At 35.0% G+C, this 25,517-nt stretch overlaps 1 protein-coding gene across 4 annotated transcripts in view; it reads right to left on the reverse strand.

Annotated features, from left to right (window-relative positions):
• AKAP6 (A-kinase anchoring protein 6) overlaps positions 1–25,517 on the reverse strand; it is a 560,862-nt gene that overhangs the window by 305,616 nt on the left and 229,729 nt on the right. For all 4 annotated transcript variants that reach the window (XM_031952248.1, XM_031952249.1, XM_031952250.1 and 1 more), the window contains exon 5: positions 2,078–2,200. In XM_031952248.1, coding sequence (XP_031808108.1) covers positions 2,078–2,200 — 123 coding nt within the window. The remainder of the gene's footprint in view (positions 1–2,077; positions 2,201–25,517) is intronic.

Genomic DNA, 25,517 nt, shown 5'->3' on the forward strand with positions numbered 1-25,517 from the left:
GCCCTCCTTCCCTCACTCCATCTTTCCTTCCTTTTCTTCCCTCCCTCTCTTCCCTTCCCCCCTTCTTTTTCCCTCTCTCCTTTTTTCCCCCTCTCCTTTTTTCCCCCTCTTTTCTTTCTACCAATAGTTAAGCAATAGTAGCTATGTGAAATATAGATTCTTCTTCAAGGATTCTTTCAATCTTTGAAATAATCATAGTTTTATGCATGAGTAAGGATTCTTGAATATTACTTCAGAACAAGCAGAAGTATAGGGAGAGAGGCACAGGGAGGGCAAGAGCAGGGCCAGGGAGCAATGAATGCTAAGCATTGAGAGAGCAGTTCCTTTAACCTGAGCCCTGCAATTTAGAAGGCCAGTGTTGGGCAGAGGTCACCACAAGGAACAGTAAGGAGTGCTGTCACAATGACTTTGAGGATGGAGCATGCATTGGTTACAAAGTGGTCTGAGTCACTCAAACCCCAAAGAGGAGGGAGACCTTTATTCATCACTATCCTGCCTTGGCTTTCAATAAATTTCCTTAAGTTAAAAGCCTCTTTATGCCCCTGTGCCCTCTGGGACCTCAACAACTCAATGTGTTTGCCATAAAATATTAAATCTAAAGAAATCAAGACAGTGTGCTTAATGTGAAATAAAGTTCATATACTCCTGTTTAAACACAGATTAGAATCTCTGTCAGAACAATACCAGAGAAAAGTTGACATTCTAATTAATACAATTTACATCACAAAGCACTGAATATCTTTATCTTGCTATTACAAAATGTACACCCCCTTTTATAAATGGGGGGTGGGTGGAATTGAACCTCTATTTGAGTAGGGAATTGACAATGCAAGAGATTTTGAAAACCCACATACAGGAAAAGGTATAGATAGGGTCACTGGTATACTTAAGCATCATTCATGCAAGTCTTTGAAAAGAAATGCTGTACAACTGCTTATGGAATCACACGGTTTTGTGAAGTCCCAACACCCACAAAACTATTTGTCATAGAGTGGTATGATTGTGAGTCAGATCTTGCGGTGACATCAAACACAATGCAAGAAATATAGGATCTCTTTTGCAAGTTCTAAAGCCCAATCCTTTGCACTCTGCTCATCTCTCATTCATTTAGAATGCCTACAGAATGAAACTTAATCCAAATTCTGAGTATGTGAAGGGGGGAAGGGAACTGCCCCACAGTTGGGTAGCCATGGATTCATGTTCACAGCCTTTGTCAATTTTATGCTTTCAGTGAAGGGAATAAAGATGAGAGCCTTAAAGCTTGAATTTTCATTTCCTACGACAACGCGGTTTGTCTTCATGCTTTATCACAGCTCCAGGACTTGGTTTCCACCCCTTCATAATTGATATCGGCCATTTGAAGCATTCAGAAAAAACCTCATGAGGTTCATCAAATGTCCCTCAGTCTATAATTCTTGCTTCTAACATATTCAGCAGCATATTCATCCAAGTGTTTTCTACTTCTCCTCAATGGTTTTGCTTTTGCACAGGGACAGGGACAAGTATAATGACAGTTGTATTAATTATATGCTAAAAAACCTATATAGCTGCAAAAATGATTGAGATCATCATTTTAAATATTTTATTAAAATAATTCACTGTAAAACAGATAAAGCATACCCTCTTGATAATGAGAGGTTCATTAATTTTACAAGGATTCTAGAAGGCTTAGTTGGAATGGTCACTGGAATTACCTTTAAAAAAAAAATTCTCCCAAAAAGAAAAGGAGAAAAAAAACCTTTTATTCTGGCTTTATGTAGCAAGATTTCTATATATTTTCGAGTGATACTTTGTGGTATTACAAGGCTCTGTGCCTTTATAATTCCATCTCTGGAAAAGAAGCTTTGACATCAGAGCTAGAAATAGGGAATATTTCATTTTCTTGGCAGTGCCTTAAAATAACCAGAAAATTTTCTGTTTTGTGGTTTAAGTTTATACCATTAGAGTTTGCTTTTATTAACACAAAGCCATACTCCCATGTTGTTCTACCCCTATCCCATCCCTCAGTGAGAAAAAAAAAGCCAAACATCAAAATATTTCTATCACTCATATTAACTGTGGCATAATTTTGTCCTACCAAGTGTGTCTCCAGGTAGAGTTTAAGGCCATCCGTCTCTGCTTTAGGAGGAGTCCAGTTTTCTGTTGTTTCCATGGCTTCATTTAGCCACTGAATGAATTCATCAAGTTTACTTACAAATGCCTAGTCAGATAAAGGGGAGAAAAAAGGACAAGAAAAGTATAATGGTTAGTAAAAAAGTCCATTCTGAAGAAAAATTCTTGAGAACATTGTAGAAAAAAGACATTTTAGGCATTTCTGTCCTGGCTTCTTCTTTGCTATATCACAAAATTCCAAATCCTGCCCACCCCTAAAATCCATTAAAATGGACAGAAACTAGCAATGACCAATTTGCATTTATTTCTATAAACTCTCTATAGGATTAAGTTGCATTAGTTTATGAGCTCATCTTTTTTTAATGGTAACAGAAATTTAAAGATATCACTGTCTTTTATTCCTCTCAACAACAAATCACATCATTTCTCAAAGACAAGATCTACCCCCCAATAAGGACTATGCATTTTTTTTAGAATTAAATGAAATGAAAGACTGGGAGGTTGAATACCTTAAATTGCAAGAAATTTAGTCAGAAATCAGGGAACTGTCTAAAAACTACTTTGAGAAGCCCCCGTGATAGTCCAATATCTGAAGCTCAGTGTTAGTGTTTGGAAGGAAAAAGGACAAGGCTGGAAGAGGAGAGACTAAGAAGCTAATGTGAAGATCTAACTCTCCAGAGGTGTCCTGGTCATAAAGAAATGTTCTTGGCTGGAAAGCACAAATCACAATAATCCTACTATTTTTCAAATAGTGGCTATAAAAATTTATTGGAACCATTCAAAAGAACACATCTGCAGAAACTGAAAATAATTTGAAAAACTGAAAGCCCTACATGAACCTGACTGAGAGATGGATAATAACAAGGGCCCAGCTTTGTATATGTGGGGTAAGAGCACCATCTGGAGGCCTATCCACATACAGGCAGGCTTACATATTTAGATGGAAGGTTTCAAAGTCTATTTTCCCAATTTATTTTATTCCATTTTTCAAGTGTGATCCTAAGAACTGATACACACACACACACACACACACACACACACACACACACACACTCACACAAATAAAATCATCTTTAATTGAAAAAAAAACCTTTGAGACTATATGTAAATCAGAAAATTTAGATGAGAAGTCATTTCCTTAGCATATTTTATATGTCTGTGTTATTCTCTCTGCTAGCCCTTGATGACTATCTAAGATTCATAGCACTTTATTTGCTTGCTCTCAGATGAATGAACAATACCAGTTTCTATTTAGTTCACTGCTACAAAACTGTCTAGGAGAGTCACAATTACCTTAGAAGCAACTTAACCTGAAATGGAAGTCTGTGCAAATCCAAACAAGCTGATTAAGTTACTGTGGCCTAATCTAAAGCAGCAGTTCTTAACTATGTCAACAACTCCTTTGGCTCTCTGGTGAAACCTATTTTGAGTTCTTTTCAGAGAATTAAAAAAAATAATAATAAAAGCTACACTTAAAATAAAGTAAATGCTAAATTAGTGAAAATAAGACATTCTTTTTTTCTCAACCAATTTCATGAATCCCCAGGAATTTCCTCACAGATTCTAAGGCTGGTGGATTTTAACTTAAGAATTTCAGTTCTATAGTATTTCAAGTCCCAGTTTTGTACATTGAAGTTAGAAAAAAGATTGCATTTATTCACCCACCTCTTCTTTGTGTTTCTCCTAGGTCTGAAGTTCTTAATTTAGGTGTTCAAGAACTTTTTTTACAAAAAATATTTTTATGGTTCTGTTTCAATATACTTGGTTTCTTTTGTAATCCTAGATATTTTAATTTATATATTTTAAAATATTGTTCTGAGTAAGAGTTCACAGGCTTCATTCACTAGACCAGCAAAAAGGCTTGTCTCATAAACACGTTAAAAATTCTCTGCTCTAGGTGAAGTTTTCACATATTGAGTAAAAAGGAATTAACAGATCTACAGTAAACTTGTTTCCCTTCTTCACTAAAACATTGTTCTGGTCTGAATGTATTTTCTATATTTACAACTAACTGCTCCACCCTACTCCCACCCCCATTATTGCTAGATCTAAACAGATACAGAAGTAACAATTATGGTCCTTCTCTTTTTCTTTATCATTACCTATATTTCCATAATCATTTGAGTTCCCCTTTTCTCTCTCAAAATTTTTGCATATTTCAAGTTCACAGATCCATAAAACTGAACTTAATTATTTAAGTATGGCTGTCACCTGCTCTAAACTGTACTTTCAGAATCTTTTTCTAACAGTTGGGAATTTTGCAAGTTCATATCAGATTTTTATATTCATCATGTCCATACTATCTGTAGTGTGTGTGTGTGTGTGTGTGTGTGTGTGTGTGTGTGTCTATATATCTCTCTATATATATAGACAGATATAAGACAGCTGGGCAGATTAAAGTAATAATAATAATAATTTAAATAAAATAATATTTTAAAAGAGGGAATCAAATTCTATTTCTGTATTATGGCTTAAATACAAATTCTGGCTATCTTTAAAAATCAATGGAGAACACTAGGCCATCACCAGGGTAACAACTTGCCAAATCTCTTCTCCCAAAGTTTAAACAAAACTGAAATTTATTAGAGTTTGGACTTGGGCCATTATAGCTATACACAAAATAACTAAGAATTTAGTTTAGAAGAAAATAAGTTGATCAAGCAGCAAATTGTTTTGAAAATTATGAACTAAAGTTAAGAAAATAGATGATTAATGGTAACTTACACTTAAGCTTCTTGAGAGTAGAATCTATTCATACACACGAGACTCAATGTTTGCTGGTGATGCTGAAATTTGTATTGTTGGTGGTGTTGAGTTGTTTTAAATGGCCCAATTCTTTGTAACTCCATTAAAGGTTTTCTTTAATAGCAAACTACTACTAAATGGTTTGCCATTTACTTCTCCAGCTCAATTTACAGATGAGGAAACTGAGGCAAAAAGGGTTAAGTGACTTGCCCAGGGTCATATAGCTAGTGTCCTGAAGCCAGATTTGCACTCAGAAAAATGAGTCTTCCTGATTCCAAGCTCAGTGCTCTAGTCACTGGGACATCTAGCTGCAAAATTTGTGCTATGCACAAAATAACCTTTTAATCAAATTCAATATTTATCTTTTCAAAACCCATTTGTAACTGAAGATATTGTCAGTCTTCAGCCAAAGTATCTGATGAGGCTATAGTTGAGTGAACAATGATTCTAAAATTAGTTTGACTTTTAATATTTAGATTGGTCCCTTTCTATGGCAGTCTCTCTAACGTTATCATCATGTATCACAGACTGTAAAAATAAGTTCTGATGGAGGTAAATCTGAACAAAGTAGAAAATTTAAACAATCTAATCTCAGTCTTCAGCAAAAATGTGAGTGCCTCTCTTTCTTATCTATCCATCTTAGGATAAAATCTCCCAATTCTTAAAACCACATTTTGCTAGCATCGTCTGTATTCTCTCCCCATTCCTAAAGCCCCCCCCCCCCAATCTGGTCATTGGATGATTCTAATTGTACCACAATTATTCTTGAATTAGGGATGTAGAAAGGAAAGAAGTTGGAAGATGTAGGGTAAAGGGGTGGAAATAAGCATTTATATAGTGCCTTTTGTGTGCCAGGCAATGTACTAAGAATTTTATAGATAGTATCTAATTTGACACATGAACACAAAAATAGGCATAATCTCATATGCCTTTATCTCTATATTTGCAAAGATAGCAGATGTGATTGTACATAATTCCTACTAAGCACGTAGCCCTTCACACTTAGATGTATAGTCCAATATGAGCAATATGTTCCAAATGTATATTGTGAATTTCATATTTATACATATGTATGCAATTGACAATTGAAAGAGAACTTAAAAGATAATCTAGTTCAGACATTTCATTTTTATAAACAAACAAGTGGACGGATCTATATGTGGCCTCCTACCAAAGCTTCATAAAGGCTTATGTCATGTTCTTCAATTCAATAGTTATCTAAAAGAATTTCTATTGATATATACAAATACATATACACAAGTATACATATATACATGTAATACATATACACAATTAGATGCATACACATACATTTTTGTTGTTGTTTGAGTTATTTTTTAGTAACATCCAACACTTTGAATCCCCATTTGGGATTTTTTGGGCAAAGTTCTGCCCAAATAGCAGTGTTCTGCTATTTCCTTTTCCAGCTCATTTTGCAGATGTGGAAACTAAGGTAAGCAGGTTTAAGTGACTTGTCCAGGGTCACACAATAAGTATGTGAAGCTACACAGACCTCAATAAGTTCAGTTTTCCTACCTCTGGGTCTGGTATTCTATCCACTGAGACCCTAGCTGCCCCTATAAATGTAAATATTTATAATACACATGCACACATATATGACCATGTACACACACAGAGGCAAATTGAAGAATAGATATATATATTTATTTATCTAAAGATTCTAAATTTGCTATAATCTAATCCAAGCCTTTAAATATATATTACGTATAAGGAACTGTTCTAGATACTAGAGATATAAAAGCAAAATGAAATGTAGTCTTTGTTGTCAAATACCTTGAATTCTATTGGTGGGATTCATCATTTAAACAGATACCATCTTCATGACATTTTAAATGGAGAAGAAAGCATTAATAATTATCAGGAAAGGCTTTGCAAAAGAAGTATTACATGACCCGAGCTAGAGGCTTTCAGAGCTAATGGTGAAGAGGGTATACATATATATATATATATATATATATATATATATTACAGACATAACAGAAGTTTGTGTAAAATCATGAAAGGAGGAGATGAAATATCCATCTCAGGGACTATCAAGTAATCCCTTTGGGCTGGAATGTGGAATGACTGAAGAATAGTGGAGAATTAAGCCCAGAATATGTAAGAGAAAGATTTCTTACACTGATAATCCCTACTCTACAGACAGTTTAAATCACTATATAGACATATAGATATACACAGATATATAGATATAAGTATATATAGAGAAAACTATATAGATATACACATATATATAAACATATTTTATACATACTTTTTATGTATATGAACTTAGTTCATCATATTATATAGTATTACATATTTACATATGTGCTATATATTTATATGTGTATTATATTCCCAACCCTTCTCTAGGTTGTAACAAGGAGTATTTCATCTATATTCAACAGTATAATAGAAATATTATTATTATATCATGTAGCTAACATTTATATTATTTTATCTTTTGTCATATAGCTAACAATTACATAAACTCAGAGTATGTAATATGTCTTCTATGTATTATCTCATTTGATCCTTACAACAGCTCTGTGATGTAAATGCTATTATTAGCAACATTTTATAGAAGAGGAAACTGAAACTGTTCAGGGCAGTACAGCTAGTAGGTAAGTGTCTAAAGCCGGATTTGAAATCAAATCTTGCTGACTTCAAGACTGGTATTCTGGATTCAAATGCCACCTCTGACACTAGTTCTGAGCATGGCAAGTTAGAACCTTTCTGAACCTTAATTTCCTCTTCTACAAATTAGTGGTAATAATGAAGTACTTAATTCAGAGGGTTGTTGTGAGGCCTAAAGGAGATAATGAATGTAAAGTGCTTTACAACCTCCAAAACACTATATAAATGTCAGCTATTATTATTTAATGGCCATCATGAACAAATAAATTTTCTATCCTTTTTCTTATTGTCCTTTTATGTCTGTTCTCTTTTTCTCTTTTACAATTTTCCATGTCCTTCTCTTATATTCTTCCCTTTCATAACAACAATTCAACAATCCACTTTAAAACAATATTTTAAGAACCTGTTATATCCAAGTTTGTATGTGCCAGGAATAAAGACATAGAAACAATGCAGTCCCTTCTTTTATTAAATGTTCACACACACTCGTTTCCTGAGATATTGCTGCTCCATGCCCATAAAACAATACTATAATGACCCTTTGAGGATAATCAAAAATAGTACCTATGGACTGATTCTAAATCTTATACAACCTCCCTCTCAAACACTATTATAAGCTGCCTGATTCAAAATGTGGATTCTTTCTACTGGTTGGAGCCCACCCTAAAGATCAAGAAGAAAAGAGATTGTCCATATCTGATCTCCAAAAGCTAGCAACATCCGTTCCATTTTCAAATAGCAGACACTGAGGATGATCTCTCCAATTTCCATATGTTGATTCTTTCTTTTTCAAATTATCAGCATTTTTAACACCACCAACAAAGTCCAGCAGCAAGTGAAACAAAGAGAAATTCCATTCAAAACAACTAGATAATACAAAATATTTGGGAGCATACCTGTCAAGACAAAGTCAGGAACTATATGAACAGAACTGCAGAACGCTTTCTTTTTTTATTATGGCTTTTTATTGACAAAACATATTACATGGGTAATTTTTCAACATTGACCCTTGCAAAAACTTCTGTTCCAACTTTTCCCTTCCTTCCCTCCACCTCCTCCCCTAGATGGCAGGTTGTCCCATACATCCACATGTTGATTCTATAAATGCAGCCTTTCTCCTGAACACTAGACCCACATACCCAAATGATTACTGGCATCTCCAACTGAACGTCCTGTAAGTATCTCCTACTCATTATGTCCAAAATGGAAGCCATTGTTTAGCCTGCCCTTATTTGCACACTTTCTTATTTTTGTTGATGGCACCCAAATACTTTCACATATACAGGCTTATAACTTGAAGTCATCCCCAACTCTTCCCTCTCTTTATCTCCTATATCCAAATAGTTGTCAATATCTTAATAACTCTGTATATTATCTACTGCATCCATCCCTTTTTCTCTACTCAAAGGCTTTTGCTCGATTCCAGGCTTTCATCTAATCCTTCTAGACCAGGTACTCCTAATCTGGGGTCCCTGGATAGATTTCAGTGGGTCTACAAACTTGGATAGGAAAAAAATCTTTATTTTCTTTCATCTCTAATCAAAATTTATCATTTCTTTCAACTATGTTTAAAAAATACTACATCATTATTCTGAGAATTCCACCTCTTAAATGACATCTTTATTTAGAATCTATCCTTTTTCCTATCCATCTTCCACAAAGCTGCCAAGATAATCTTTGAATACAAATCTCATCATATCATTCCCCTACTCTAGACTTTTCAGTGGTTCCCCATTGACTTCAGCATAAAATAAAATACTACACTTCACCTTGCACTTAAGGATTTTCCATGTTGGATCCAACATGGATCCAAATTTATTTCACATGACTCTACATTCTTGTCAAGTGAGCTACTTAATGATCAACAAACTAAGTATTCCATCTCTATGTCCATGCTTTACAAAGTCTTCCCCACATACACACACACACACACACACACACACATTTCCATCCTATGACAGGAACACATTACCTCTTCACATACATTTCTTAGGACTCCTAATTTGCTTCCAGGTTCAGCCCATGTCACCTGCTATGGGAAGCCTTTTCCATCTGCCCAGTTTTTAGTTTTTATCACTCTTCAAGTTACCTTGTATTTAATTGTTTATGTAATTGTAGTATTATGCATCTCTCCCAAACTCCTACCCACATAGCAAACTCAGGAGAATGCAGGTTTCTTGACAGCAGGGACTGGATTGAAATTTGTTATTTTAACTTTGCCTTTGTATTCCCAGCTCTAAGAGCAATACCTTGCACATAGTAGGTTCTTAATAAATGTTTGGACAGGTAGGTCTAGGATAGAGTACTAGAGTTAGGAAAACTCATCTTCCTGTGTCCAAATCTGGTTGCAGACTCCAGTCGTGTGACCTTGGGCAAGTCACTTAACCTGTCTCAGTTCCCTCATTTGCAAAAGGAACTAGGGCAGGAAATGGTCAACTCCAGTATCTTTTCCAAGAGAAACCTAAATAAATCCAATAGTCGAACATGACAAGTGACTGACCATCAACATCAATAAATGTTTATTGAAAAGAAACAAATTGGACAATGAAGATACTGAGTTTTGCTTTCAAGCTTTGTAAAACAAACTCACATTGAGAAATGACAGTGCTTGGTACACACAAATGTATGTTGGCTTGTGAAAAGGTCACAAAGGGCTTTGTAACTTAACTTCTTGCAAAGATTAAATTATGTAGACAGTGTCTGTGGTATAATCACATAGAGGAGACTTGAAAATAGCTCTCTGAGAAAGGAAATAAAGAATACTCATTTCTTTTATTCTTTTGACTGTGTTGTTCTTACTTTGAGGTCAAGTGTCAAAAAAAAATCTGGGCTAGTCAATGTGTCTGTCTGTCTGTCTGTTTATTGGTCTCTCTCTCCCTTTCTCTCTCTCACACACAATATTTCTAATAGTCTTAAAAAATAAGGAATTGCACTGTGTATGGTTCATTGGTCTTCAAGGAATCACAAAACTAGAAAAGACCTTAGTTAGATATCATAAAATAAATTTAAAAGTAGAAGAGACCTCTTTTAGAGACCCTATGAAATAGGTAGGTTATGTAGTAGTTAGTGTTGGGCACAGAGTTAGGAAGACATTTATTCAAATCCTTCCCTAAGGTATTGAGCAAACTGAGCAAAATACAATCCTTCTGAAGTTCTGTTTCCTTATATATAAAATGGGGATAGTAATAGCACCTGATTCCCAGAATTAATGGGAAGATAAAAGAAGGTAACAGATGTAAAAAACTTTGCAAATCGTGAAGTGCTATATAAATGCTAATTATTATTGTTATTATTATTATTATATAGTCCAAATCACTCATTTTATAGGTGAACAAACCAAGGTTTAGAGAGGTTAAGTGATTTATTTAAAGTGACTAAGTGACCAAACAAGAACTTCAACTCAGGTCTTCTAATGGCAAAGGCTGTTCGTTTAGTCCCACTTTTCTATTTTTCAAGTTAGGAAACTGACATCCAAGAAAAAAAATTAAACAATAAATACATCTCATATATTAAATGCCAAGGAGTCACTGCTACTGAGCAGCTATCACCTTAGAAGTTTCCTTGGTTCTCTTGCTCAGTTCCTTATCCATAAAATAAGAGGGTTAGAATACAGAGCCTCTAAGGTTCCCTCCTACCACTAAATCCATGATCCTTTTATTCTTCCAGTTCTAACATCTTAAATATCTAGACTTCAGGTAAAAAAAATTATTTAAACAGGACTACTAAGGAAGGAAAGGAATGGAGTAATGAGTTATTAGGGAAAGAATACTGTATTGTACAAAGATCAACAGCAAAAAGAGTCATACAGGACCTAAATAAATTCAACTACTGACTACTGACTACTGACTGTTGATGACTACTGACAGTTGATGAATGGATAATATTAACTATAGATGGAGTTTTTTATTTTTAATCTCTGAAAAAATAAATGGATATGATGTCTCTCATTTACCTTTATACATTTTTGTTTTGTTTTATTTCAGTATTGTATCATTATTCTTACACTCAAAATTGAAATATAAGGGGGAAAAGTCCTCACCATCAAGACAGGCTCACTTGAGAACAATGTTACTAAGAAGAAGTATTTTCTCCTAATCTTACAGTTCTGACAGTTAAAAATAGAGTTAACCTAGCTTTCAGATGGGGATCTGATGGGATTTTTCATTTCTACTTTTTAAAACCATCTTCTTTTAATCAGGCAAAACTCTGTTCTTTAAAAGAATTTGTTATGAGCCCATATGCTTAAAAATGGATGCGCAGTTTTGTAGCAGACATTGAGTATTGTACAATATTTCTAATTTACTAAGATCAAACTCAAAAAGGGAGCAATGTGTTGAAATGAGGATACTCAGAAGGGTTCTCCCATCTAAGAATGGCATTAAGAAAACTCTTTGTTTAATCCCATAAGGATTTGCCTTAATTTTCTTTGGAAATTCCAGCAGGCATCTCAGACTCCTTTCCTTATTTCATAATTTTGTTTGCTTGTTTGTTCTTATCCAGAAACATAAAATTTCACTTTCTTTAAAGTACAGAGCAGGTCAAAGAAATTTAAGTGAGAAGTTGGACATATGCGCGCACGCACACACACACACACACACACACACACACCTTGATAACTTTTGTTATTATAATCTTCTTTCAAAAAGAAGATACTTCCTTTTTCCTATTCTCCAAATTAAATTCATATTTGTAAGAAAGAAAAACAATTAAGCAAAACACAGTCAGATATAATAAATACATCTAACAAAGTTTACAGCATTCTATCTGTATCCCCTGCCCCTTGGGGCTAAGAAGGGAAGAAAAACTATACCAATATTAATGTGCATTTCATTACCTCTGACATTTATACCATAGCTATTTTCTACTTTTGTGACAAAGAAAAGCATTTAAGTAAGCAGCATTCCATATGGGAAAGTACAATTCTTAGTCACATTAGATGCTTTTCGAGAGTCAGAGATCATTTAAATTCCAAAGAGAGATTTTTACATTTCTTGAAGGCTGGGAATGAAAATTTATCAGCTTGGTATTGCTAAGGAATTTTGCACATAGTAGTCATTCAATAAATATTTACTGAGTTGAATTGAAAACAATTCACAGGAAAATAATTTAATATCTCAAAAGATCACTTATTCTTTTTATTCAATAAGATATGGTGGAGTAAAATGAACATGAGATAAACAATCAAAAGCTCTAGTTCTGAGTCTCACTTTCCCACATTCATGAGTAGTATGAACTTGGGCAAATTATTTAATCTTTCTCTGAATATCAATTTCCTCACTTGTAAAATTAAGAGATTAAACAAGATGATGGCTAAGATCTCAGACAGTTCTATGATTTTGTGAATACCCAACAAGCTTATAAATTAGTAGAAAAGATAAGAAAAAATTAATGATAATAATGAAGATGATGATGATTCAAGTTTTGCCATGTATTTTAGATATGTTAACTCATTTGATTCTCACAAGAGTCCTTTGAGATAAGTTCTATTACTATTACCATTTTATAGATGTGGAAACTGAGGCAAAAATTGTCAATTGTCCAATTGAATGTCTAAACCAGGATTTGAATTCAGATCTTCCTGAATCCAAGTCTTAGGTTTTAGGCACTATGCCATCTAGATGCTATTGTCTTTCACTGACCTTCAGGTTACATTTTGTATCTTTTCAATGATATTAGTAGCCTTGTTCAAAGTTTTTCATGCCATTTCATCTTCTGCCTGCCTAATATAAAATTTTGAGAACTTTAGCATTTATGTTGGCATTCCCTGCATATCTGCCAACGCTTTCAACTCTCATGACCTCCTCCACTTCACTTAAACTTAATAATAACAAGATAGATAAATCATAAATTTTGACATCTCTGGAAACTGCACTATATCCAATGTCTGTTATTAAATAACATTGATCCTTCTATCTCTTCCATGCACACCACACATTTTCTCTTCTCTTATTACATTTGACCCATTTAACAACCCTGTTCTTCCATATCACTAATCCATGTCCCCTATGTTTACCTTCACACCTGGACCTCCATGCTCTACACCATTGTTTTTACTACTTTAAAATTTCTCACCTCTTCACCTGTGCGTTTCTGACCTATAAATTCCCATGGCAGAATCCATCGTTTTGTGTCATTATTCAGGGACCAGGGAAGTTGAGAAGAATCACAGTAACTGAGTATTGAAGGGAACTAAACCATGCCATGGGATTAGGATCTGGACCTATGATTTAAATGGCATAGGGAAATGTCAGAGGAAATTATCCTAAATGAGGAATTTCTTAGATAAGGATATTACCTCTAGTAATGAATGTTGGCACTTTTTGTTACAACTTATAGAGTCTTAGAGAATTGCCAAGATTATTGAAAAATTAATTGGCTTGCACAGGGTCATCCAGCCAGAATCTGTCAGAGGGGCATTCAAACTGAGGTCTTCCCGGATCTGAAGCCAGCTCTCTCTCCCTGATAGAATGCTGCTTCTTTAGTTCAGTCCATCCCTGGAAAGAATCTAGAGCCCTCATCGTAGAGGTCACTTTTTTTCTGAATATACTCCTATTTTTCAAAGTGCTTTCTAAAATATGATATTTAGAACTAAAAAGAATACTTCACTTGTGGTCTGAATAATAGAGAATAATCTAATCTTCCTGATTCTGAATCCACGAACAGAGACAGTTATGTTTAAATAAGAGCCTGGAGTCGGGGAAATTCATCTTCCTGAATTAAAATCTGGTCTCAGACCCTTACCAGCTCTGTGACCCTGGACAATCCACTTAATCCTGTTTCTCAAAGTTTCCTTATCTGTAAAATGAACTGGAGAAGGAAATGGAAAACTATTATAGCATTCTAGTTCTGAGTCTCACTTTCCCACCTTCATGAGTAAAAAATGAAAAACTCCCAAAATACAAGATTGGATGTGCTTTTGGTCACAATCACCTTCTCTGTCTCCTTCACTAACTCCTCATCTTCTACTTTATCCTAGGGGTTTAACCTTCCAAACTGTAAGAATTCATAGTTTCTAGTGCCATACTAGATTCCCCTCTCCCTGTATTGCCCCTCCCCACTGCTACTGTTACATACTAGGTTTTCAGTATTTCAAATAACCATTGGAATTCAATGAAGCTCTAAAATTTTTCCTACCACACTCTTGAACTCTGGCAATTCTAGTTTAGCCCTACTCTGCTGCCCTAAGAAACACCAGATTTCTGATTTGTAAGACCTCATGATTTCTAGTCCTATGCAGACTCACCATACTATTACTCTCCTGCAATCTTCATGCCATACTATCTCAGTACTTACCTATCCCAAACCATGCTTTTATCATAGAGCTTGAAACCATTTTGGGAAATAAGGTTTCAATCAATTGCTCAATATCCCTGTGATTTCTCAACCAACATATATTCCCCTTACCAGCACTCCCTTGTACATACTAAAATACAAGCTCTTGCAGAATTTTTTAAATTTGTATTTCTAGGAATTATGGCTTCGCACTTAGTAAGTCCTTTATAAATGTTTTTTCATTCATTCATTCAAGAGGGAAGAAATGTCATAAAGTAGTAGAAGAGACATCCAAGAGGACAAAGATAGAAAATGAAGTAATTCAATAGGGTAGAAACATTCTGGTATCACAAAGACTCAAGTATTGAAGTTCTAGGGTTAGATATTATCTCTGCCCTTTAGTCTGAATGGCAGGTCTTCAGGAAATGAAAAGCTCCCAATAAAAAGATAAGATGATAAAGGGCATGCGACTGTCAAGTGGACAGAGACAAGAAAAGGAAGTGAAGGGATTGAAACTGTATGATCTTTCTATTTTCACTAGAATTGAGATGCTATTCTGAATTATGCATTAAGCAGTAAGGGTGAATTTAGGGTAATCCCTCCAATTGCTTCCCTTTGCTATGCTAGCCATTTCTCCCATTGGAGATCTATCTCTTCACAGACTCCCATTTTAAGGAGAGTCCAGCTCAGCTTTATTTCATTCCCCTTTAGGCAGTAATTCTCACTCTCAAGATATTACCACTATGCTTTAGAACAGTTATCTTGGTTCCTTCCTCCAGTCTGTATATATATATATATATATATATATATATATATATATACACATATGTGTGTGTATGTGTATGTGTGTGTGAGTTTGTGTGTGTGTGTGTGTATGTGTGTGTATATATGTATATATATATATATATATTTCACTTGGGGAATACATATATATATAGTATTCCCCAAGTAAAATATAAATTTCTCAAGAGCAGGGACTTTCTTTGTTCTTCTATCTGAAGTCCCAAGCTGACCCATAATAAGTGCTTAATAAAGGGGAGAGGAAGGGAATAAAATTTATTTATTTATTTACTATGTGCCAGACACTAGGTAAGTAGAGGTAGATATTTATTATCTCCATTTTAGAGTGAAAGAAAATGAGGCAAACATATATTAAGTGTCTGAGCAGATTTGAACTTAGGTGTTATTGACTTTAGCACTGAATTATAATCACTGTGTCACTTAGCTGCATTAATAAAAGCATGTTGTCTGCCTGGTCTGCCTGTCTGGTTTGCCTGCCTGCCTAAGGTCAACTACTGGTGTGTGAAATAACTTTTGTGTGACATTGATCAAGTCACTTGACTCCTTTTTTTATTAAAGTTTTTTTTTATTTTCAAAATATATGCACAGATAATTTTCAATATTCATCCTTGCAAAACCTTGTGTTCTAAATTTTTCTCCCCCCTTTCCCCATTCTCCTCTTCTAGATGGCAAGTAATCCAATAAATGTTAAACATGTTCAATTCTTCTCTATATATTTCCACAATTATTGTGCTGCATAATAAAAATCAGCTCAAAAAGGGAAAAAAATGAAAAAGAAAACTAAATGCAAGCAAATAACAACAACAACAAAAATGAAAATACTATATTGTGATCCACATTCAGTCCCAATAGACCTCTCTTTGAATGGCTCTCTCCATCACAAGTCCATTGGAACTGTCCTGAATCACCTCACTGATGAAAAGAGCCAAGCCCATCACATTTGATCATCACATAATCTTGCTGTTGCCATGTGTAAGGTTCTCCTGCTTCTGCTCATTTCATTTAGCATCAGTTCATGGAAGATCACTTGACTTCTTGAAACCCTGGTTTTCTCTTCCATTACATGAGGAGACTGAAGTAGATGATGTCCAAGGGCCCCATATACTATGATTGTGCAGAGTGAGTACCTGTCTTTTGTGTTTATTAAAGGGAATGTATAAAATTCCCAAGATTAAATAAGAAAAATATCAGAAATATCACCAGCACTTAAAGATAATAAAGTCAATAGAAGACTGGGAAAAGAAATAGAGCTACTGTCCTCTTAAGGAATCCTGCTGTTGAGAATGTTTAACCATTCATCAGAAGTCCAAGGACTAGATGTCCTATACCAAAACTTGTGCCTAATAAGGCTTGAGACGAGATGAATGTATAACACAAGCTCTTGTTTTTTTCTCTTCATCCTTAGTGCCTGAAGCCTTGCCATGAGAGCTGTTATAATACAAGTCAGTAAGCCTTGATCTTAAGAGGGAGACAGCTAATAATAGTGAGACCTGAACCTTCTTTGCAACTCATCACTCTGGCTACTGCCACTGCTCTCATTAGCCCACCGGGTGGCTGAGTCTAGAGTTAATAGGAGCTGAATTCAAATTTAACCTCAGCCACTTACTTTACTAGTTATATGATTCCCAAGCAAGTTTTTTAACCTGTGTGCCAATTTCTTCAAATGAAAAAATGAGGATATTAGTGACACTAATCTCCCAAGATTGTTCAAGGACCAATTGAGATAAATATTTGAAAAATGCTTCACAAACCTTAAAGCATTATATACAATTATTATTATTATTAGACTCCAATTTGTAAAACCTTATTCAGTTTCCAAACTTTGTCATCCCTAGGAGATAACGCTTTCCAAGTCCACCACTGCCTTTATCACAGGATGAGGGTAACAATCAATGGAAAAGAAAAGTAAAATTCAACATCAGTAGACAGAGCAACAGCCTACTCTGTAGAGACTAACATTGTTTTAAATCATGGGATGCAAATCTGGAAATGATCATAGGACCATAGATTTAGAGTTGAAAGAAACATTACAGATCCTGAATTCAAATACACTTATTTCACAGATAAAAGTTTCAATGATTTGCCCAGAATCAGAGGCAGGATCTAAATTCAAGTCTAGGATGGTATCACTAGTGACCCATCCACTATTAAAGAGATAAATTAATCCAGTTTCCTATGGAAAACGAGTTCCTGAAATGTTAAATAACTATTTTTAGCTCATATAGAGAGGAGGCAACAAAGTCATGCTTCAAATTATCATCAGATGGTCTTTTTGCTATACTCTGTGATACCTTTTCTGACATTCAGAAAATGGGTCTTCCCTGTTCTGTCACTCTATTTTCAGATTCATGGTATATTGTGACCTTATTCTCTTACTTTCTTCTGCATCATTTCCTTCTGGCCTCCACACCCTCAGATCCTATTTGACTCAGGACTAAGGATCCATCTTCCCTTTTTCCCTAAATGCACAGTTCCCAGTAGCTATCCCCGATGCTTTTAATTTGTTTCCTCCTACCCCTCACCTCCATCTCTTAGAATTCCTGATTTCCTTCAAAAGACTCATTTGAAATGTCCCCTTCTAAATAAAACCCTTCTTACCATTATAACTGTTAATGCACCTCCCCTTTCCACCATATCTTGAACTTATTTTGTGACTATCTGTATCTTTTCCTATAGATTTTGAGATATATTCCTATGTATGAATATGGATGAGGATAGATACAGCATATATAATATATATGAATATGTATGTACATGGATATATAGATATAACAAACTATATATTTTATATCTATATATATAAATAGATACATACAATAGAAAATATAATCTATAGATACATACATACACACATATACATGCTATTTCCTATTGTAAAATATTAAATCCTTGATAACAGGAGCTGTTTTACTTTTGTCTTTGTATAATAGTGCCTGGCACACAGCGAGAACATAATAAATGTTTATTTAAATTGATGGAAATAATAGCTATTTCCAACATACTAAAATTATATGGATCTTGTGCTAATCAGCGCAAATATCCTTCATTACATAGTGTTCCATTCTTCTCTGACCTTTTTTTAAAATTTCCTCATGTACATTTTTCTCCCTTGACCTTTTATTTTATTCTCTCACTTTTCTCATTCTTTCTCATTTTTCTTTGCCTTTCTTGCCCATTCCTATCTGAAAATTTTTGCTATTCCTCTATCATCTTAACTTCTGCCCCTCTATATATCTTCTATTCCTTCTCAGTTCTGTCCTCTCCTGTTCTTCACCTCTCCTTTACCTTCCATTAAAGGTCACCCCACCCCCACCTTATGGCTAATTAATCACATTCTGTAGGCAAAATTGCCTTCAGTTCCAACAAAGGGGGCTGGCTCTTTTATACTGAAATCGAGAGTTGAAAAATGCAATTATAGCCATATGTTTATGGTAACCCTGAATATTTTCCTGATTAACAAGTTCTTCTTACAAATCAACACTAAATTTTAAATAACTGGAAAATTGATGCAAATAAGTAAATGGAAATTATTGTACAATGTGAAGGTCATTAAAAAAGATTAGCATCCCATTTGCAGATTTAATGACACCAAGTGTACAGAAAAAAAAAGGACAATTTTTAAACTATAAAAGAAAAAAAAAGCCTACAGGCTAGGAAAAACTTAAGGATTTTGATCTTGATTTTTGGCACATATCAAAAGACAGTTAGTAGAGTTTCAAAATTTGTCTTTCTGGTTCTAAATAATTGGTTCCAAAGGAAAATGAGCCCTTGAAGGAAGGAAGGGAAACTGAAGAGGAAAGAATGGGACTTATGTGGAGATCAGGTAGTACTGGTTATGTGAAAAGATGATTGGTCACTGAGTATTGGAGAGAAATTGTTTCTTGTTAGAAAAGCCACTCTTTTCCATATGGTTATAAATGTAAGCTGTAAAATTGTGCTCGCCTCTGGGGATTTTTGGCATGTTTTCTTTTTTGGACTCACAAGCTGGAGAATAACAAAGAAAGGGAAAAGAGGTTTCTTTATCCATCCCAGAAAGACAAAATAGCAATTTTCAGAAGCACATGATAAGCTTAAAAGACAAGTTCCTGGGTATCCAGTTCCTGGCTGTTTTCTTTTTTAAAAAACAAATTATATTTGAAATCCCAAGAATTGATAGTCACAGCTTTGGGAGTTACCTGAATGGTATTCCCATTTATGAGAGATTCAACATTCTTAAGTTCAAATGTTCAGATGCCAGATGTAGAGAGAATCTCTACAACATTCCTTGGAGACCAGCAAAAAAAAAAAAAACTAAATAGCTTCAAAAACTAAGAACTGAAGCCACTTCATGGGACAAGATGCTACCTACCTCTTTACTATTGTCATGATTTGCTCTGATATTTTAGGTTAAAGGGAAAGTTTGTTCAACAGCCTCAAAAAGTATTATTACCTTTTGGGAAGAGTCTAAAGTGCTTTTTGCTTACTATTTGTTCACGAGAACCCATAAGTCCTTTGCATCCCATGCATTTTCTGCCGAGGATTAAATAAAAGCTGTCTCATACCCACTACTCATACTATATTATTAAGTAACTCTGTGGAAGTTAGGAACTCTGTTACTGATTTTTGTGGAGAAATCTAGACTTCACTCATACCTAAATTTATTTTGGAAATATCCCTAAAGTAAAACTCTTAAGATGGAGATATGAGTTAAGGAGAAAAAAATGACTCTTAAGTTAGTAATACTGGACCATGGACACCATGTGTACCTAACCGCTGATACCATTCTTTTTTCTCTTTCTTTTTTATTTATTTTCCATTTTGGTATACATTTCCTAACCCTAACCCAAAAGTGACTTCTTCTCCATCTAGCCCCTAGCCTTACAAATACTGGTGAGCTTCACGAACAAGTACCAGATAGCATCTTACAAAACCCTTTATGATTAAATACTCAATAAAACCTGGTAAAAGCATGGCCAAGATTTAGATCAAATCTCTAGTTCAAGGTGGCTGCAAAGCTTCTTGAGACTGAATGATAAACCAGCAAACAAAATGAGTGTTATTTTAGGTCTTGATCACAGACAAGGCAAGTCCTCAGGCGCTCTCTGCTCCAGTTTTTTGAAGCATAAAATAGAGATAATACTAACCACTCCCAGAATTCTTAAGCAAACAATGAAAGAAACTGGGAAGGACATGAAACACTCTAAAAATAGAATGGTGTGCACCAATTAAGTTCAAAAGGCCCAATTCTAGAGTTAGGCAGCTCACCTAGGTAAGGTTACATGTTCATTTTGAACAATTCAGAACAATCCTTTCTCCTTATTTTGGATATGATCTGTGATTTCCCTGGTGTAAGGAACTCCCAGTTAGTTACCTCTGCAAATGCAATAGTCTGAAATTTCAAGTCTTAGAGAATTTCTTAGTCACCCATACAGTATGTGACAAAAGCAAGACCTGAACCTGGATATTCACCTTTCCCTGCACAAGACTTAGGATGTTTCTGGGTATCTTTACTTACAGCTGAAATGCCCTGTACTCCTCATAAGTGCAACTACCTATTTACTTTCTACCTATCCTGATTCTGGAGTCAGGAAGACTCATCTTCCTGAGTTCAAATCTGGCCTCAAACACTTAGTAGCTGCGGGACCTTAATTAATTCACTGAATCCTGTTTGCCTCAGTTTCCTCATCTGTAAAATGAGCTGGAATAGGACATGACAAATCATTCCAGTACCCAAATGGAATTGTGAAAAAGTCAGACATGACTGAAAAATGACTGAACATCCTGCCAAATATGATAGCATAGTTCTGTAGTCCCACCTACTTTGAAGACTTTGGCTTGCAGATATTTTGAATTTTGGAATTCTTAGTTGCAGTAGGCTATGCCAATCAGGTGTCTGCATTAATTCAGGATTAATATTGTTAACCCTCTGGATTAAAGCTTCATCAAGTTGTCTAAGGTATAAGGAACTGACTCAGATCAGAAACAGAGTGGGTCAGAGATTCCATGCCAATCTATAGTGGGATCAGAGTTATGAAAAGTTTCCGTACTTTCTTTCTGGATGAAATTGAGAGACTCACTCCTAATAACCAAATTAATCCATAAGTATGTACACAAATATACAAACAAATGACAAATAATGGATAGAGATAGATAGATGGAGAATAAATCCTACCCAGCCTTCATGCTTCATCTGAAATGCTACCTCCTCTAGCAAGCATTTTCTAATCCCCCAAAAGGAAATTATCTTTGTTACCTCATTACTTTCATAGTATTTCATTGGCACTCCTTTTAACCATTTGTTTTTAATCATAGTTATTCATGAATATACCATATGTCTCAAACTAGACTGTAAGCTTCAACAAAGGAGAAATTAGAACTAATTCCTCTTATCTACCTCAAAGCCTAATATACCACTAGTTTCAGTATATATAGTAATTGAGGATCTTAGCGTTAAAAGCAATCTATAAACAAAAATGAATCTCTTCTACAATATCTGCAAAAGTATTCACTGAATGTCTTCTGAAGACCCTCCCCTGGAGGAGAGGAGGTAAGAATGATATAGTTCTGTCCTATATAGCCAAACAGAACAATTCTTCCACATGACAGCTAATTAAAGAGTTGAAGACAGCTATCATGATCTTCTTTCCCTATCCCATATTACCAGCCTTCTCTTCTTAAGGCCATACATCCCCTATTTCATCAACCCATCCTCATATGAAATAATTTCCAGTCTTCTCAATACATTAGTCTTTCTTTTTTTTGCATCTATGTCCTTCCTGAAGTATGGTAGCTAGGATTCGATACACTATTCAAGATATGTTCTGATCTGATGGAATCAGGTTGTGTCTATCACAAAGGTGTCAAATTCAAGGCCTAAAAGCTTCCCTGTGGTGCAGACCACAGACCAAATCTGATTAAAAAATAATCAGGCAATGTTTAATAAAGGAAATAAAGATACCATACCATATAATAATTTGTTATTTTTAAGTCAAGATGCCACAGAGATCAGTTTCTATGTGAGTGTGATACTGCTGGTCTATAGCAGTCTGCTGATCCATTGGACCCATTACCCAACTGAAAACAGGAACTGAGTTCAAAATGGAAAGATGCTCTCTTCATGAGAACATGCCAGATTTTAGATTTCTCTATTTCTCTTTCTAAAGTCTCTAAAACCATCTCTCAATAAAATGTACTAGAACTTTGTCAGGAATGCATGGCAAGCTTCCTGACCTTTACAGATCCTAACCCCTCTCTCTCCAGTCCTGTATCATCTCTCTACAATCTTTCAAAAAGTAACTAGTGGTTGCTATAATTAATCTAGCAATAGCCACTTCCTTACAGTTTTTATTATAACTTTTATTGAAATGTCTTAAGTTTAGACGTATAGACATATACACAGAGAGACATAGACAGAGAGAGAGAGAGAGAGAGAGAGAGAGAGAGAGAGAGAGAGAGAGAGAGAGAGAGAAGGAAGGGGGAAGAAGGGAGAAAGAGAAAGAGAGAGTAAATAGGAGAGGGGGATGGGAAAGGGAGGACAGGGACAGGGAGAGAAGGAAGTGAGAGAGAAAAGACACAACATACACGCACACACACACATACACACATACACACACACACAAAGATTCTGATTTACTCATTTCTAGAGAAAATCACTGGAGGTCTCAAGTTTTGCCCAGTGTCTTCCAGTTCCTATCAGAATACTAAAGTAGGAATTCAGGGCATCAAGGGAGACTTCTTCTGCCTTATTCATTTTCACCTTTCATGCTCTGACCAATCAGGCCCATCAAATAAAATTTACCAAGACTAACACAGCTAACAAATCTTGCTTAGGAGACATTGAGAAAGAAAAGGTGCTTTGAGGTGAAGGAAGCTTTAAATATCATCTGGTCCATTCCATCGTGTATGCATGCATGCATGTGTCTTTCTGTAGATGTATGCATATTCAGGTATAATATATATGCATATATATGTAGGTATATATTGTGTGTATACATATAGAATAAAAGGTGGGCGGTTCAAAGGATCTCAACTGGCACATTAATTATGTGTCTATGATAATGAGTGAGAACTGAAAAGGATCTCTTGTCATCTTCTACCTCTGATTGGGCATTCCTGCATTTACTGCAGGGCCCTAGAATCAGGCTGGGTAAGAATTTTCCTTATCTGCCTAGACCCAAACCCAGAACATTTCTCTCTGGTTTTCTTAATTTTAGCCATGTTCCAGCCATGTTTCCTTTTACTCTACCCCATCCTTTTTCCACTTGCACCTCTGCAAATACTAATTAAATCAACACTTCCATTTCTGTGAAAGCTCTATCAATTAACTCCATAGGGCTCCATCCCTATGACATTCTAGACCAAAATAATCTTATTTTAATATTATTCCCCTATATGTATTGTCTTTTCCTGTTAGAATGTAAGCTTCTTGAGGGTAGAGATTATCTTTTTATATTTGTATTTCCAGCATTTAGAATAATGCCAACACTTTATAAGCCTGTAACATACATGCTTGTATGCAGCATACATTCATTCTCTCTCCTTCCCCCTCCCTTTATCTCTCTGTCTCCCTCACCACCTCTGCCTGTCTCTCTCTCTGTCTGTCTGTGTCTGTCCATCTGTCTCCCTCTCCCTCCCCCTCTGCTGTCTCCTATTTTTTTCTCTTTCCTTCTTATTCTTTCTTTTTTGTTCTTTTCCTTTCTTTCCTTCTTTTCTTCTTCCTTCCTTTCTCCATTCCTTCCAGTCAGTATTTTGGGAGAATCTTTTATGAAAGGTTTAAGGAAAGAGATAGATGCAAGCATCCTGCCTCTGAAATACTGGCTATATGACTCTAGAAAAGTCACTCAATCACAAGTTACTTAGCTGCTCAATGCCCCAAGCAATCCTCTAGGATTATAAATTTCAGAACAGTTATAGAGGATGTTTCCTCATTAGTATTTCCCTACACCAATAAAATCATTGGTTGAAACCAATTTTTTTTAATGGTAAGAGCCAGGGCTTAGTGAACAAAGCATAGGGAAGAGAATAGCAAAGACTCATATTCCAATACTGCTTCTGATATGTGATAGCATTCCAGTAAGCATTATATACTCTGAGAAAAGAACCAGTTTTGAGAAAGTTAATTTTGAGGAAGGACTTAGTTTGTAGAATTTACTTTCTACCTAGAACTTTTTCCAGAGAACTACAAAGGGGAAGCATCCAAACCTTACCTTGTATCCCTGGACAAATCACAACCTCTCAGTGCCTTATACAACTTCCTAGATCTCTTCTACTATAAACATTTTGATGAGTCAAATGTGATGAAACCATAGTTTTAAATTCTCAAATCTATACGGTTTTGAAAGCGGGTAGGCTATGAAGACAAAAAAGGATAGGGATTTAAACTGATAGTTCTGACAAAATACCAAAATATGAAGAGAGAGAGTACCATAAAAGTTAAGTGACTTGTTCGTTCATATTATATGGCTCATTCTTATTAGAATAGAGATACCTTCAGATCTTTTGACTCCCAGGTTACAACATTTTTTCTATCTAAAAAAAAAATCCTGGAATTCTATTATCTAAAGATATTAGAGAATTCATTACTATACCAAGAATTATAAGCACTAAGTTAATTTCTCTTTTAGCTTTCATTCATCACAGAAAAATTTGCTCTTATATGCAATTTATTAGCAAAGTATTATAAAACAAATTCTATTGATTGTTATAATATTTATTAAATAAAAATAATATAGTTTTCCATATTAATAAATAAAAATATTTTGTTATAATCTTGCTTTAGTTGCAAATTATATTTATTGAAATGAAAAAATAGAATCATTTCTGTGAGAAACATATAGGATACTAATTCACTCTAACCTACATGCAGTAACAAGATACAGCCTCAAGATGGTAGTAAATTACCATTTTATCAGGCTTTGATTTGCTAGAAGCTTCTGTACTGTCTTTGCCTCAATAGAGAGTTCTTGGAC

Source organism: Sarcophilus harrisii, chromosome 2 (genome assembly GCF_902635505.1).
Source record: "Sarcophilus harrisii chromosome 2, mSarHar1.11, whole genome shotgun sequence".
NCBI lineage: Eukaryota > Metazoa > Chordata > Mammalia > Dasyuromorphia > Dasyuridae > Sarcophilus > Sarcophilus harrisii.